At 29.7% G+C, this 13,523-nt stretch overlaps 7 protein-coding genes across 7 annotated transcripts; 4 read left to right on the plus strand and 3 right to left on the minus strand.

The window, feature by feature from the left end:
* The first annotated feature begins 59 nt into the window (after positions 1-59).
* On the plus strand, positions 60-961 carry RpS27 (ribosomal protein S27). Its single transcript, XM_027344208.2, has 3 exons — positions 60-212; positions 434-542; positions 609-961. The coding sequence occupies exons 1-3, from the start codon at positions 207-209 to the stop codon at positions 746-748; spliced, it is 255 nt and encodes an 84-aa protein (XP_027200009.1). The 5' UTR covers positions 60-206; the 3' UTR covers positions 749-961.
* A 178-nt stretch (positions 962-1,139) lies between these two features.
* wap (DDB1 and CUL4 associated factor wap) lies at positions 1,140-3,462 on the plus strand. The gene is made up of 4 exons (XM_027344205.2): positions 1,140-1,831; positions 1,909-2,112; positions 2,190-2,706; positions 2,787-3,462. Exons 1-4 carry the CDS (start codon positions 1,577-1,579, stop codon positions 2,957-2,959), a joined length of 1,149 nt encoding a protein of 382 aa, XP_027200006.2. The 5' UTR covers positions 1,140-1,576; the 3' UTR covers positions 2,960-3,462.
* On the minus strand, positions 3,228-5,560 carry Nprl3 (GATOR complex protein Nprl3). Its single transcript, XM_027344201.2, has one exon. The coding sequence runs from the start codon at positions 5,442-5,444 to the stop codon at positions 3,264-3,266; it is 2,181 nt and encodes a 726-aa protein (XP_027200002.2). The 5' UTR covers positions 5,445-5,560; the 3' UTR covers positions 3,228-3,263.
* Positions 5,561-5,886: 326 nt separating this feature from the next.
* Positions 5,887-6,926, plus strand: LOC113794119 (uncharacterized). Its single transcript, XM_027344207.2, has 3 exons — positions 5,887-6,214; positions 6,311-6,478; positions 6,554-6,926. The coding sequence occupies exons 1-3, from the start codon at positions 6,130-6,132 to the stop codon at positions 6,781-6,783; spliced, it is 483 nt and encodes a 160-aa protein (XP_027200008.2). The 5' UTR covers positions 5,887-6,129; the 3' UTR covers positions 6,784-6,926.
* ND-75 (NADH dehydrogenase (ubiquinone) 75 kDa subunit) lies at positions 6,872-9,533 on the minus strand. Its single transcript, XM_027344154.2, has 4 exons — positions 8,644-9,533; positions 8,207-8,578; positions 7,530-8,149; positions 6,872-7,467 (listed from the first exon to the last, which is right to left on the minus strand). The coding sequence occupies exons 1-4, from the start codon at positions 9,395-9,397 to the stop codon at positions 6,979-6,981; spliced, it is 2,235 nt and encodes a 744-aa protein (XP_027199955.2). The 5' UTR covers positions 9,398-9,533; the 3' UTR covers positions 6,872-6,978.
* Positions 9,534-9,583: 50 nt separating this feature from the next.
* Positions 9,584-11,328, plus strand: Ost48 (dolichyl-diphosphooligosaccharide--protein glycosyltransferase non-catalytic subunit Ost48). Its single transcript, XM_027344155.2, has 4 exons — positions 9,584-9,813; positions 9,871-9,981; positions 10,041-10,423; positions 10,492-11,328. The coding sequence occupies exons 1-4, from the start codon at positions 9,678-9,680 to the stop codon at positions 11,167-11,169; spliced, it is 1,308 nt and encodes a 435-aa protein (XP_027199956.2). The 5' UTR covers positions 9,584-9,677; the 3' UTR covers positions 11,170-11,328.
* On the minus strand, positions 11,203-13,481 carry LOC113794063 (uncharacterized). The gene is made up of 4 exons (XM_027344148.2): positions 13,273-13,481; positions 11,611-13,214; positions 11,424-11,547; positions 11,203-11,365 (listed from the first exon to the last, which is right to left on the minus strand). Exons 1-4 carry the CDS (start codon positions 13,322-13,324, stop codon positions 11,319-11,321), a joined length of 1,827 nt encoding a protein of 608 aa, XP_027199949.2. The 5' UTR covers positions 13,325-13,481; the 3' UTR covers positions 11,203-11,318.
* Positions 13,482-13,523: the final 42 nt, after the last annotated feature.

The following is a 13,523-nucleotide window of genomic DNA, read 5'->3' on the forward strand; positions in this document are numbered from 1 at the left end:
TATGTGTTGCACATATTGTGTGTGAATAGGCAATAGGCAAAGAAAACAGCACACGTTGAAGCACACCGCATTCGATTTCTGTCTTTTCCTTTTTGGTTTTGTTGCTGTTAAGTTGTGTCTGAAAAATTTATCCATTAAAAAATTTCTGAATATTTTTTTGATTCTTTTGATTCTTTTGTGGATTTTGTCTATGTAAAGAAAAAACAATGCCTGTAAGTAAAAGTAGATAAAATTCTTTGATTCTTAATTTTTTGATCAATATTTTGATGGTCATTTTTAGTGATTGCCTGATCAAAAGACAAATTCAATGAATTTCGAATCTTGTTTTTATGGATTTTTTTTTTTTGTTTTGTTTTGTTTCATTATTTGAATTTGAATAAAATTTTAATTTTGTTTAATAATTTTTTTCGTTTTTTGTTTTTTGCCAATTTAGCTTGCCAGAGATTTACTTCATCCAAGTCCCGATGAAGAACGACGTCGTTGTAAACTTAAACGTTTGGTACAACATCCAAATAGTTATTTTATGGATGTTAAATGTCCTGGTAAGTTTGTTTTTTTCCTTATAATTTTCTACTTTTCTGTTTTAATTATGAAATTTTTTTCCCCAGGTTGTTTAAAGATAACTACATTGTTTAGCCATGCACAAACGGTTATACCATGTAAAGGATGTTCAACAATACTTTGTACACCGACCGGTGGTAAAGCACGACTAAGGGATGGTTGTAGTTTTCGTAAAAAACAACATTAAAAAAAATGAAATGTTTTTTATTTTTTTTCTCTCGTACGAATAATGATGATTTTTTTGGTCTTGTTTTCGGTGAAAAAAAAACAACGATAAATGATTTTTCATTTGGAATTATTTTTTCTCACACAAAAATGAAACAACAAAATCATCTCAAACACAAACAAACATCCAAAAAAATGAAAAAATTTTTAAATAAAAAAAAATTTGAAAAAAAAATTCTGCTCATCATTTTTTTTCGCGTTCGATTTTCGATTTTCGAAACAAACGTATTTCGAACGTTTTTGGCATGCTTTAAATTTTTTTTTTTTTGTATGGCGGCTGCTGCTTCAGTGACCCTTTTTCATTATAAGATTTACGTATGGGTAATGGCTACAATAGCCTCTTATGGCATTACGTTTGAGCATAATTTGTTTGTTTGTGTTGAGTGTGAGTGGTGATGAGAAATTGGGTTTGGTTGACCAGAGGTTTTTCCTTCTTCTTCTTTTTGATGCTTTATACCACTGTCTACCACCACCAAACAAAACCTTGAAACCTGCAGGTAAATAAGTCTGGTGTGCTGGTATGTGACTTGATAAGGTCTACTACACACACACACACACAAAAGTGATGTGTTTTGTTGTTGTTGTTTGGTGATTATCACGAATCTTTTGGACTAAAAAATTATCGATCGATTGCGATTCAAAGGTCAATCTATTTTCATTGTTGGTGGTCTCATTTTTTTTTGGCTCGCTTTGTCGTCCATAAAGCATTCTTCTGAATTTCTTTTTTGTTTCGTTTCACCAAGAAGAAAAGAATCCACGAAAACAAAAAAACTCGAACCATTTTTCCTGAATGAAACAAAAATCATCAAAAACAATGGCTGTACATTCAACATCATCAACACATGGATCATCATCATCATCGACGGCGTCAACATCGGGTTCGAATGTTGGATCCATAACAACAACAGCCACTGGACAATCAAAACGTAAAGAAATTTATAAATATGTTGCACCATGGACAATTTATGCAATGAGTTGGTCAATAAGACATGATAAACGTTTTCGTTTAGCAATCGGTTCCTATATTGAAGAATATAATAATAAGGTTTGACGTTCGAAAATTTTGATTTGATTCGAAAAAAATTTCTAAAAAATCTTTTATCATTTTTTGATATTTTACAGGTACAAATCGTTACATTAGATGAATGTTCATCCGAATTTACAGCTAAAACAACATTTGATCATCCATATCCAACAACAAAAATTATGTGGATACCTGATATGAAAGGAAATTTACCTGATCTATTAGCAACTAGTGGTGATTATCTTCGTATTTGGCGTTTATCACAAGATAATGAATCAACAATGGAATGTTTACTTAATAATGTAATTGTTATTGTTTTTCAATTTGGTTTTGTTTTTTCATTCGATAAATTTTCGTTTTTCATCATCATTTTCTCTAGAACAAAAATAGCGATTTTTGTGCCCCGTTAACATCGTTCGATTGGAATGAAGCCGACCCGAATTTGATTGGTACATCATCAATCGATACAACCTGTACAATATGGGGTCTAGAAACTGGTCAAGCTATTGGTCGTACAAATGTACTATCGGGTCAGGTTAAAACCCAACTAATTGCACATGATAAAGAAGTTTATGATATTGCATTTAGTGGTGCTGGTGGTGGCCGTGATATATTTGCATCGGTTGGTGCTGATGGTTCTGTTCGTATGTTTGATCTTCGTCATTTAGAACATTCAACAATTATATATGAAGATCCACAACATTTACCATTATTACGTTTAGCATGGAGTAAACAAAATTCCTATCTATTAGCAACATTTGCATTAGATTCAAATGAAGTTATTATCATTGATATACGTTCACCATGTACACCTACTGCACGTTTGAAAAATCATCGTGGTTTTATTGATGGTATTTCATGGGCACCACATTCATCCAGTCATATTTGTACTGCAGGTATGTGTTATTTTTTTCATAAATCCAAAATTATCTTCTAAAACTAATTTTCTTTTCTTCATTCGAATTCTAATATCCAGGCGATGATCATCAAGCATTAATATGGGATCTACAACAATTACCACGTACAATTGAAGATCCAATATTAGCCTATCAAGCTGATGGTGAAATTAATCAAATACAATGGTCATTAGCACAACCAGATTGGATTGCAATCTGTTATAATTATTGTTTAGAAATACTTCGTGTTTAATGATCAACAAAAATTAACCCCCTCCTTTTTTGTAAATATTTTTCCTTCCTTTTCGACCAATGATTATCAATTCTATTTAACACTTTATATTCCTCTTTTAACATCTTCTCGGTACATATTTTATATTCCTTATAACTAGTCTGCATTCTCTCTCTTACACACATTCTACTTATAATTTTTTTTATTATTCCAAAGGGTTAGGTATGCTTTTAATATTTACAAACAACAAAATCAATGATAATTTATTAATATATAATTTTATTTAAAACGTCAAACAACGAAAAAGTCAAAAAATCACTTTTTTCTATAATGTATTATATGGTAATAATTCAGCAACAGTTGTATCTTCATATTGACAAACAATCAATACATTACGAAATTTATCAATCAATGTTAATATATGACTACGACGAAGATTTTCATAATACATAATATCTTCAATATGATGATGGCCATCAAAATATGGTAATAATTTTACAAATAAACGTATATCATCTAAATTATTTGCTGCTGGTACTATGGATAATATCTGTTCAATTTCATCATCGGTTAATTGTGTGGATGATTTTAATATTAATTCGGATGATTCTTTGAATGTTGTTGATGGTGGTTGATCATTGGTAATAAGAATTTCTGGTTGTAAATGATGATTTGTAACAATTAAAGATGGTGGTGGTACAGGTGGCGCTGGTGGTGATTGTTGATGATTAACATTTATCGTCGATAATGGTGATGTTTCATTCAATTCTTTTATAATATCCATTCGAATCATATTCGAGGAAGAAACAGGACTAGCCGATATTGGTGGTGGTGAACAACTATCACTTGTATGACAAGAATTACCATTACCATCTGTTGTTGATAACGATATTTGATCATCAATGATCGATTCATTGCTACGTAACGGTTGATTTTGATTATGACTGATTATCGATGAACCACTATTGGCCATCGATGATATTTCATTCGAAAGTGGAACAAATAAAACATACATATGCAGTTGAAGTAATAAACGTTTACGTAACATCCAAACAATCATTCGTACAAATTTACATTCTTGATCAATAGTATTCATTGGATTTTTAAATTGACTCAATGAAACACCTAATGAAAATTTGGACATAATTCTCAGTAATGATTCATTTGAAAATTGTTGTTGAAATTCATCGATTAAACGAGAATCAATGGCAGTTGTTGCTGTTGGATGTAACATATAATGATTTGATTCACATAATGGAAATATTATTGTTGCTTTACCCCAATAAATAAGTTCAGCAACAATATTGAAAACTTGTGATAATGTTATATCAGCATCGGCTGATAATTCTAGCAAATTTTTTAATGGATTCGATACACGTATTAACCGTACGAATGATGGCGAAACATCTTGTGGCAGAGATTGTAACAAATGTTCCATTTCAATCAATAATAAAAATGTATGATATGGACGTAGTTTTTTTAAACATAGTTGGATATTTGCTGGTGTTATTGGCGGAGCAACTGGTGATAATGATGCCATTAAACGACGATGTACTTTTTGCGGTAGGCAAAAATTTAGATTGATCCATTGATTCATTTTTATCTGTACAATTCCTTCGTTACATAATTGCAGGAATATTTCTTTCAATTCATTTGCCAGCTGACTTCGATCTAATATTAATTTATATGGTGATATTTTTGTTGTCGTTGAAGGTGTTGATGGTGTCGCCGTTGTTGTCGTTGATTTATCACCACCACCACCACTTAAATGATGATCACCTGTTAATGATGGTACACTAATTTCATCATGACATGAAATCATTATTTTACTTTGTTTGGAAAAATATTTACATCGACGTTCTTCAGATTTTAATAATATTGCTAAATGTTGACTTAATTCATGATATGATTTAACTAAATCATGTTGTGCATTAGCTTTCAATGCAAATACAACATGAAAACAATGTTTATCAACGAGCATTGTTGGATGACCAACAAAACGTACATTATCCACTTTTAATTCAAATTTTTGATCACATAAACGATGTTTTACCGTACCGAATAGATTCGAAAAAGCGGAATCGGTTAAACCACCAATAACTTTGGTTATTTCAATTTTATCATTTAAATCAATATTTATACTTGATGAACCTGATGTTAATTCAGTATAAGCAGGTAATAATGATGATGATGCGGATGTTTGTTGTTGTTGATGATGTGAATGATGATCATTTAAAATATTTGACACTTTATTACGATTATTATCATTGATAATTGTATTTGTTGTTGTTGTTGTTGATGATGTTTGATCATTTGATGGTAAAATTAATGCATAATGATTTTGATTATATTGTATTGATTGTATTGGTTCATCAATAACCACATAAGGAAAACGAAATAATAATTTCTCTTCAGTACTATCCGATTTAACCAGAAATACACCTAATGGTGTTGTTTCATCCGATATATTCATTAAACGTGATAAATCATCCATTGAATTTATCATTTTTGTTTTCGTTTTGTTTTATTTTTACAAAAATCAAAAATTATTAAATTATTTTTCCGAAAAAAACATCAAACAACAAAAATCTTTAATTTTTTGTTTTTGTTTACGGCATTGTGTAATGTGTTTTATGAATGTACCCAAAATTTAAAGATTCGAATTCGAATTCGAATGATGGTCACGATAATGATGATGAATCGATGAAGAATGTTTTTGTTTGTTTGTTTATTTGTTTTTGTCTGAAAACTTGCAATCAATAATTGATTTGATGATTATAATTAAAGAAAATCTTATCGATAATTATCGTTGATGATGGTGAGAAAAATGTTTAATTAATGATTTTTGTCAGCCAATATTGAATAATGAAAGAATTTTCGGATGAATGAATGTTTTGAATATTTTTTTTCCTTTTCCAAACCCGGCTATATATTGAGAAGAATTGAATGTGAATTTGAATAAAAAATCATCATCATTATCATTTTCGAAACAATTCAACCATTACCACTAACGCTACCATACCATTCGATGTCCTTGTGATGATGAAATCGAAATCAAAGAAAAGAAAATTAACAATCAAAATGCGATTTATCTATAAATTTACCTGACAAAATGATTCATGCGTTTCATTTGAATTTTCAATGAATGAAATTCTATCGATTTTTTGTCGATAAAAAAATTGTGAAAAAAAATGTCATCAATCAATTCTATAACAACGAAAATATCAATATGGATAACAATATTGGCCATTATTTTGTTAGCGATTCTACATTTGGGTAAGATTTATTTGAATTCTTTTTTTCCCCTTCGAATAAGGAATATTCTTCCGGAAATTCTTGTTGTTGTCTTTTTTTTGGTAATCAAATGAAAAGCAAATGGAGCACCACGAACAATTCGTGATGATGGTGCTGGTGGTGGTGCATTTGGATTCGAAACATTAGATACAGGTGGATCAGGATTTGTTGGCAATGATGATTCATCACATTCATTTCGTAATATAATTCAAACAATAATCGATATGGTTAAACGAATGTTTGGATGTAAGTTTTTTTGTTTAAATTTTCTTAATTTTTTTTTCAATCAAAAAAAAACTTAAAATTTTACCGAAATAAAAGGGGACGATCGTACAGCAATCGTACGTGAAGATGGTACTGTTGAATATATTGAAAATGGTGGTAATGGTTCATTTTTATCACGTATTGGTCGTCGTATAATGTCATTTATAAATATGTTATTAAATATGTTTATGGGTGATAATTCTATACCAGCATTCGATTTGAATACAGCACGTTCAACAATTATTAATGAATTAGATAAAGAAGGTATTCATCTGAATAATGGTTGAACCCAAAAAAATAACCGAAACAACTAACCGGAACATCCAATGTTTTTTCCACATATCCAACAAACAAAAAACAAAAATATTAAAGTAATGAAGAAAAAAAAGACTCATTTTATTTATTTCAATTACAGAATTTCTAAAAATTTTTTTTCTTTCCAATATTACTCATCATCATTATCTAAAATTGAATTTTTTTCATTATTGCTGTTGTCGTTGTTGTTGACGTTTATTCAATTCTTTTTGTACCGATTGTACACATTTAGCCATTGTTGATGATGAACGTGATATAATATCTGTTTGATAATAATCGGCCAATTCTTTCATCATTGGTATTAATTTTTTATTCGATATTATTTTCATTGATGATTGCGATGATGTTGATGGTGGTGGTGGTCGTTTAGCAATCGGTCGTATATTTTTATTATTATAATTCATTAATTCTGGTGATAATTGTGACATACGTTGTCGAATACCTTGAAGATTTTCATATGGTAATGTTCGATTAGAAATTTCAGATACAGCACGAACAATATGCCAATCATTTCTTGCCATTACTGGTGGTGTTATGGCAGCCAATGTTTGTTGTGATCGTCCTTCCATATTAACATAGATTCCTTGTTTTTCGGTATATGCAGCACCAGGTAAAATTAAATCAGCTTGATTTGCTCCAATATCACCATTGTGTCCCTAATTTTTTTCCAAAAAAATGATCAATGAAATGGTAAAAACAGAAAAAAATTGTAAATTACCTGATAGACAACAAAACAATTTTTCGGTATTTGAAGACGATTATCATCAACACCAAATAACCACATAACTGTTGGTTGATTATTATCATCTAGATTCATTTCAAAACTTGGTTTAAAACCTAAATCAAATGCAGCAACTTGTGATGCATTCGAATGTAGTAGATTAAAATCGGCATTAAATTTTTCACTGATCAATTTTACAGCCGAATAAATTGAATCTTTTGAATTTTCGGATTTTAAAATCTGTTGTCCTAAAATTATTATCGGTTTTTTAGCCGATTTTAATTTTTTCACAATGGGATGTGTTTCCGAATAAATCTGTTGTAATGTATTTAGATCATCACCAAGCCATTGATAATCATATGAAAGATCAATATTTTTCGGCCCAACAAATGCAATATCATTCAATGTGCTTTGTCGCCATGCTTTACGAATACGATGATTAACTAATGGTGCTTCTAAACGTACATTTGAACCAATAATTAATATGAAATCTGAATCTTCAATACCGGCAATACCAGTATTGAATAAATAATTATAACGTGATTCCAGATCTGATGATTTTGGAAATATTGTTGGATCAAATTTTGAATCAACATGTACGTAAAGATTATTTGAACCTGTGGAAAATACATGTTTTATGGGTTTTTAAAATCGAAAATAATCTATTCACATACCAAAACTGTTGAAAAAATCTTTTACAGCAACCATTGTTTCGGCATCAGTATGTGGACCAACCATAGCAACAAGTCTTTTCGAATCACAATGATCAATAGCTTGTGATAATGATATTAATGCATCTTCCCATGCACATTCCTGTAGATGTGAATTGGATGATGGACGTAACATTGGTGTTGTTAACCGTTGTGTTTTCAAACCATCAATCGGTGCATGACGTGATTTATCAGCTAACCATTCTTCATTAATATCTTCATTTAATCTTGGTATAATACGTAAAAGATCACCCGATCTTTGACAAACACTAATATTTGAACCAACAGCATCGAAAATATCGATCGAATCATAACGTCGTAATTCCCATGGACGTCCTATATTTTGGATCAATCAATTCATTCAATCCAATCAACTGAATATATCATCATATTCAACTTACCAGTAAATGTATATGGTTTTGATGTTAAAGCACCAACCGGACAAATATCAACAATATTACCAGATAATTCACTAAGCATTGTAACATTTTCTAAATATGTACCAATTTGCATATCAGTACCACGACCAGTTGTACCAAGATCAGGACATCCACCAATTTCATTCATAAATCGTACACAACGTGTACATTGAATACATCTAGTCATTATTGTTCGTACTAGCGGACCGATATTTTTATCTTCAACAGCACGTTTTTCATCCAAATCGATACGTAATCTTGAACGATCCGAACCATATGCCATTGATTGATCTTGTAGATCACATTCACCACCTTGATCACAAATTGGACAATCCAATGGATGATTTAATAGAATAAATTCCATAACACTTTCACGTGCTTTTTTTGAAAATTCTGAATTTGGTTTAATTTTCATTCCAGGCATAACAGGCATAGCACATGATGCTACAGGTTTAAGACTTTTTTCCACTTCAACCAAACACATACGACAATTACCGGCAATTGATAAACGTTCATGATAACAAAATCTAGGTATTTCAATACCAACACGTGCACAAGCTTCCAAAACGGTTGTACCTGGTTCAACTTTAACCGATTGATCATCGATAAAAACTTCAACTAAATCGGATAATGCTCGATGTTGTTGTTGTTGTGATTGATTGATGGCTGATTTAACAGCTTTACGAAAATGATTCAAAATTATTGAATTTTGATTATTTAAAAATAATTTATACATGATTCTTTGAAGTTTTTCCAATCAATCGATTGATTGGTGAGCAAAAAAAGATAAAAATCAAATCCAAAACAAAACAAAAAAACAAACAAAATTCTTAAATTCATTCAGGTGACCTCTTGGCGTCGTCGATCGAACATTTGTTCGATCATGTATTATATGAACGGCATCTTTTTTTTTGGTCATGCCATTCTAAAATTCGATATTGATACACGTCGGTTTTTCGGTTTTTTCGGATTTTCAATTTTGAAACAAAAAAGTTTAAATTTTTTCTTTGTCAAAAATGATGATATTACCATTCATTTCATTTTTATTAATCTGTTTCATTCGATCATCATTGGCAAATGATTCAGTATTAGTATTGTTGGATCATTTATCCATTAAAGAAACACATTCCATTTTCTTTAAATCATTACAAGGTATTCAAACTGATTTTTTTGTTCTTTTTAAAAATTTAAAAATTTTCAATCTTTTAGATAGAGGATTTGAACTTACATTTCGTTTGGCTGATGATGCAACATTATCGTTGAATAAATATGGTACACCATTATATCAACATTTGATTCTATTTTCACCATCGGCTGAAGGTAAAATTTTTTTTTTGATAAATTTCTTTTTCATCGTTAATTTCGATTTCGACCCATAGAATTTGGTGGCAATATCAACACACAGGCAATTACCGAATTTATTGATAATGGTGGTAATATATTGTTGGCTGTAAATGAAAATGTTGGTGATGCTATACGTGAATTAGCTGTCGAATGTGGTGTTGAAATTGATGAAGAAGGTGCACAAATTATTGATCATTTTAATTATGATATTAATGATGATGGTATGCATACATTGGTCGTTGTTGATAAGGAAAATTTAATCGATGCCCAGACTATTGTTGGTAATCGATCCAAAATTAATCCAATATTATTTCGTGGTATCGGTATGATTTCTGATCCAAAAAATACATTAGTTCTTGATGTATTGAAAGGTTCATCCACTTGTTATTCACATAATCCATTGAAAGATATTACCGAGGTAAGCATGTTGTTTTTTACAGAAAATCTAATTATAATCATTATTATTTCATCATTAATTATTTCTAGTATCCACATGTTGTTGGCAAAAATACTTTATTAATATCAGCATTACAAGCACGTAATAATGCACGTGTTATATTTGTTGGTTCATTAGATTTTTTTAGTGATAATTTTTTTCAATCATCAATCAAAATAATGAATGGTCAACAATATGATAAATCTGGTAATGAACAATTAGCTAAATCATTATCTGGTTGGGTATTTAAACAACAAGGTGTATTACGTATTGATTCAGTTCGTCATTTTAAAACTGATCAACCAAATGAAAATCAATCATATACAATAATGGATGATGTTGAATATTGGGCTATGATTGAAATTTATGAAAATGGTCAATGGTTACCATATAATGCTGATGATATTCAATTAGAATTTGTTCGTATTGATCCATTTATTCGTCAAACATTGACAAAAGAAAACAATGAATATGTTGCCCGTTTTCGTATACCAGATGTATATGGTGTTTATAAATTTATTATCGATTATAAACGTATTGGTTATACAAATCTTTATTCATCAACACAGGTATCAGTTCGTCCATTACAACATACACAATATGAACGTTTTATAATATCAGCATATCCATATTATTTTAGTACATTTTCAATGATGTTTGGTGTATTTATATTTAGTTTTGTATTTCTTTATTTTCGTGAACAAACAACCAAAACTAAATCAGAATAAAACAACAACAACAACAAATACAAACGATACAAATACACAAAAACAAATTTACTATTGAAAGATCTGAATATTTGTAAATTTTTTTTTATAATTATAATCTCAAATGTTGATGGTGATGATGAATAAAAATTCCAAAAAAAACTCGTTTTTTACGTTAAATTTTTTTTCGTATATAAATAAATTGGCCTTTGGAAACCTGTGAAAAGAAAAAATTCTTGAAAATTTTCTCAAAAAAAATGAAAAAACAATATTACCTTTTTGATTATGTAAAGGTGTCCCCAATAATTCACAGCTTTTAAAACCAACATCTTTGAGTAGATATTCATGGAAATGTTCCGGTTTAAAACGTATTGAACGAAAATTTTCCATTAATTTTGGCTAAAATTTTCGATGAAAAAAAAACAAAAATTAAGAAAAGAAAAGATTCCCTCAAACACTTACAGTCATTTTAGATTTTTTATATGAAGACCATGGTTGTGGTTCCAATATTAATGAACCACCGGGACGTAATTGTAAAAATATTCTTCGAAATGTTCGTCGTAAACCAGCATCACCCCAATTCAGATGAATCCATTTTGTAACACTTAAACATAGTATACAATCATATTGTGATTTTTGATATTTTAACTGATCATCCATTGATGGAACATAATTTATATGTACAAAATTTATATTATTTGGATATTCCTTACAATTTTTATCATCACCACCATCATTATTATCAGCAACATCAACATCAAATAATGAATCCAATTGACCATATAAAATCGGCAACGATAATGGAAATTTTTCCATGTTAATCATATTTTTCGTAACAATTTGTCGTAAATTTTTTCTTGCAATCTGTATTAATGATTGATCAATATCGATACCGATAATTTTTCTTGGTTGAAATTCTTTTGCAATTTTCATTGTTATTTGACCAATATTACAGCCAATATCGAGAACATCTTTTCCGGAAAACCATTCCAAACGAAATAAATCTAAACGTGGATCTTTATTATCATCATTATTCATCGAACGATAACCATAATAACGATTATAATTTCCATATTGAAAACGTTCTTTTTGTTGTTTTGAATGTTGATTTTGATTTTGATTCAATGATTTTGATCGATGATTTTGAAAATTTTGTTTATCACAAATCTGATTTTTTGTACAACAATTTTTCGATGAACATGATAATGACATAGATCGTTGTAATGTTGATGGTGGACGAATTGATTTTGATGTTGATGACATCGATGTTGCTGTCGCTGAAGATGAAGATGATGATGATGGATGAACCATCGATGTTTCGGTCGTTGATAAAGATTGAATATTATGATAACAATGATGATTTAGACAGGAATCATCTTTAATCATTGAGTTTGTCGTCGATGCGTTTGTTGTTGTTGTTGACATTGAAGGCAACGACATTTGACGATGAATTTCACTTTCAGATGATGTACGTTGTCGTTTAAAGCGATGATTATGATAATGATGTTGATGATGATGAACAAAATATGATTTACCACTTTTATTATCATTCGTAATTCTGTTGTTTGAATCATTAGATTCTTTCAATTGATCCGATCCATGTGTTAAATTTAATGGATCCTGTAAATTTGTTGGAATTAAAACATTAATCATTTCTTTTGATCTAGATTGATCTGATGGTGATGATCGTTCGATATTTATACTGTTACTGCTGATTGTTGTACCTTGACCATCACCATCACCATTATCATTATCATCATTTTCACCATCGTCATTATCATTACGATCATCATCATTTGTTTTAATACTTTTTAGATTCAATGGATCATTGAAATTTACACCACCTAATAATAGATGTGACGCTGGTACAAATGAATCGATATTATTATTAGCTTTTCGTCGTTTTTTGCCATGTTGTAAACATGATGATGATTGATGATATTCCATTGATGATGATGATGATGATGAATTAAAACCAAAACGACGTTTTCGAGATCCATGATGATCATTATTATTACGAATATTTGTACAAATATGATTTATTGATGGTCGATGATAATTAGAGGCTATAATTAGATTAATGAATCAATTAGATTTTTACAAAATTTCCAAAAAACAAATTACCTTGATTCGAATCATTGTTATGATTACTATTGTTACATCTTTGATTTGACATTTTGAATTGAACAAAAACAAAAAAAAACAAATCAAACAGCTGAGATCATTGAGAATGAAAACTTCAAATCATTGAGAAAAATTCATCATCAAAAAAAGATTTTAATCAATTTTTTTTTCGTTTGTTTACAATTTTTTTTTTTGTGTTTCATCACAAAACTTGCTGCATGCATTCGAATTCTATATCGACCGAAATGGTC

Source organism: Dermatophagoides pteronyssinus, unplaced genomic scaffold (genome assembly GCF_027571235.1).
Source record: "Dermatophagoides pteronyssinus isolate colony J.1.1.1.1 unplaced genomic scaffold, Derpt_VIB-CSIC_2022.12 sq0008, whole genome shotgun sequence".
NCBI lineage: Eukaryota > Metazoa > Arthropoda > Arachnida > Sarcoptiformes > Pyroglyphidae > Dermatophagoides > Dermatophagoides pteronyssinus.

Coding starts and splice junctions, on each gene's coding strand:
- RpS27 (XM_027344208.2), top strand. Junction 543..608: donor TATGGATGTTAAATGTCCTG/GTAAGTTTGTTT, acceptor TTTTTTCCCCAG/GTTGTTTAAAGATAACTACA.
- wap (XM_027344205.2), top strand. CDS start 1,577: ATGAAACAAAAATCATCAAAAACAATGGCTGTACATTCAACATCATCA. Junction 1,832..1,908: donor TTGAAGAATATAATAATAAG/GTTTGACGTTCG, acceptor GATATTTTACAG/GTACAAATCGTTACATTAGA. Junction 2,113..2,189: donor TGGAATGTTTACTTAATAAT/GTAATTGTTATT, acceptor CATTTTCTCTAG/AACAAAAATAGCGATTTTTG.
- Nprl3 (XM_027344201.2), bottom strand. CDS start 5,444: ATGATAAATTCAATGGATGATTTATCACGTTTAATGAATATATCGGAT.
- LOC113794119 (XM_027344207.2), top strand. CDS start 6,130: ATGTCATCAATCAATTCTATAACAACGAAAATATCAATATGGATAACA. Junction 6,215..6,310: donor GTTAGCGATTCTACATTTGG/GTAAGATTTATT, acceptor TCAAATGAAAAG/CAAATGGAGCACCACGAACA. Junction 6,479..6,553: donor GGTTAAACGAATGTTTGGAT/GTAAGTTTTTTT, acceptor CCGAAATAAAAG/GGGACGATCGTACAGCAATC.
- ND-75 (XM_027344154.2), bottom strand. CDS start 9,397: ATGTATAAATTATTTTTAAATAATCAAAATTCAATAATTTTGAATCAT. Junction 8,579..8,643: donor AAAACCATATACATTTACTG/GTAAGTTGAATA, acceptor TCCAAAATATAG/GACGTCCATGGGAATTACGA. Junction 7,468..7,529: donor ATTGTTTTGTTGTCTATCAG/GTAATTTACAAT, acceptor GAAAAAAATTAG/GGACACAATGGTGATATTGG.
- Ost48 (XM_027344155.2), top strand. CDS start 9,678: ATGATGATATTACCATTCATTTCATTTTTATTAATCTGTTTCATTCGA. Junction 9,814..9,870: donor TTTCTTTAAATCATTACAAG/GTATTCAAACTG, acceptor TCAATCTTTTAG/ATAGAGGATTTGAACTTACA. Junction 10,424..10,491: donor CATTGAAAGATATTACCGAG/GTAAGCATGTTG, acceptor AATTATTTCTAG/TATCCACATGTTGTTGGCAA.
- LOC113794063 (XM_027344148.2), bottom strand. CDS start 13,324: ATGTCAAATCAAAGATGTAACAATAGTAATCATAACAATGATTCGAAT. Junction 13,215..13,272: donor TAACAATGATTCGAATCAAG/GTAATTTGTTTT, acceptor ATCTAATTATAG/CCTCTAATTATCATCGACCA. Junction 11,366..11,423: donor ACCTTTACATAATCAAAAAG/GTAATATTGTTT, acceptor TTCTTTTCACAG/GTTTCCAAAGGCCAATTTAT.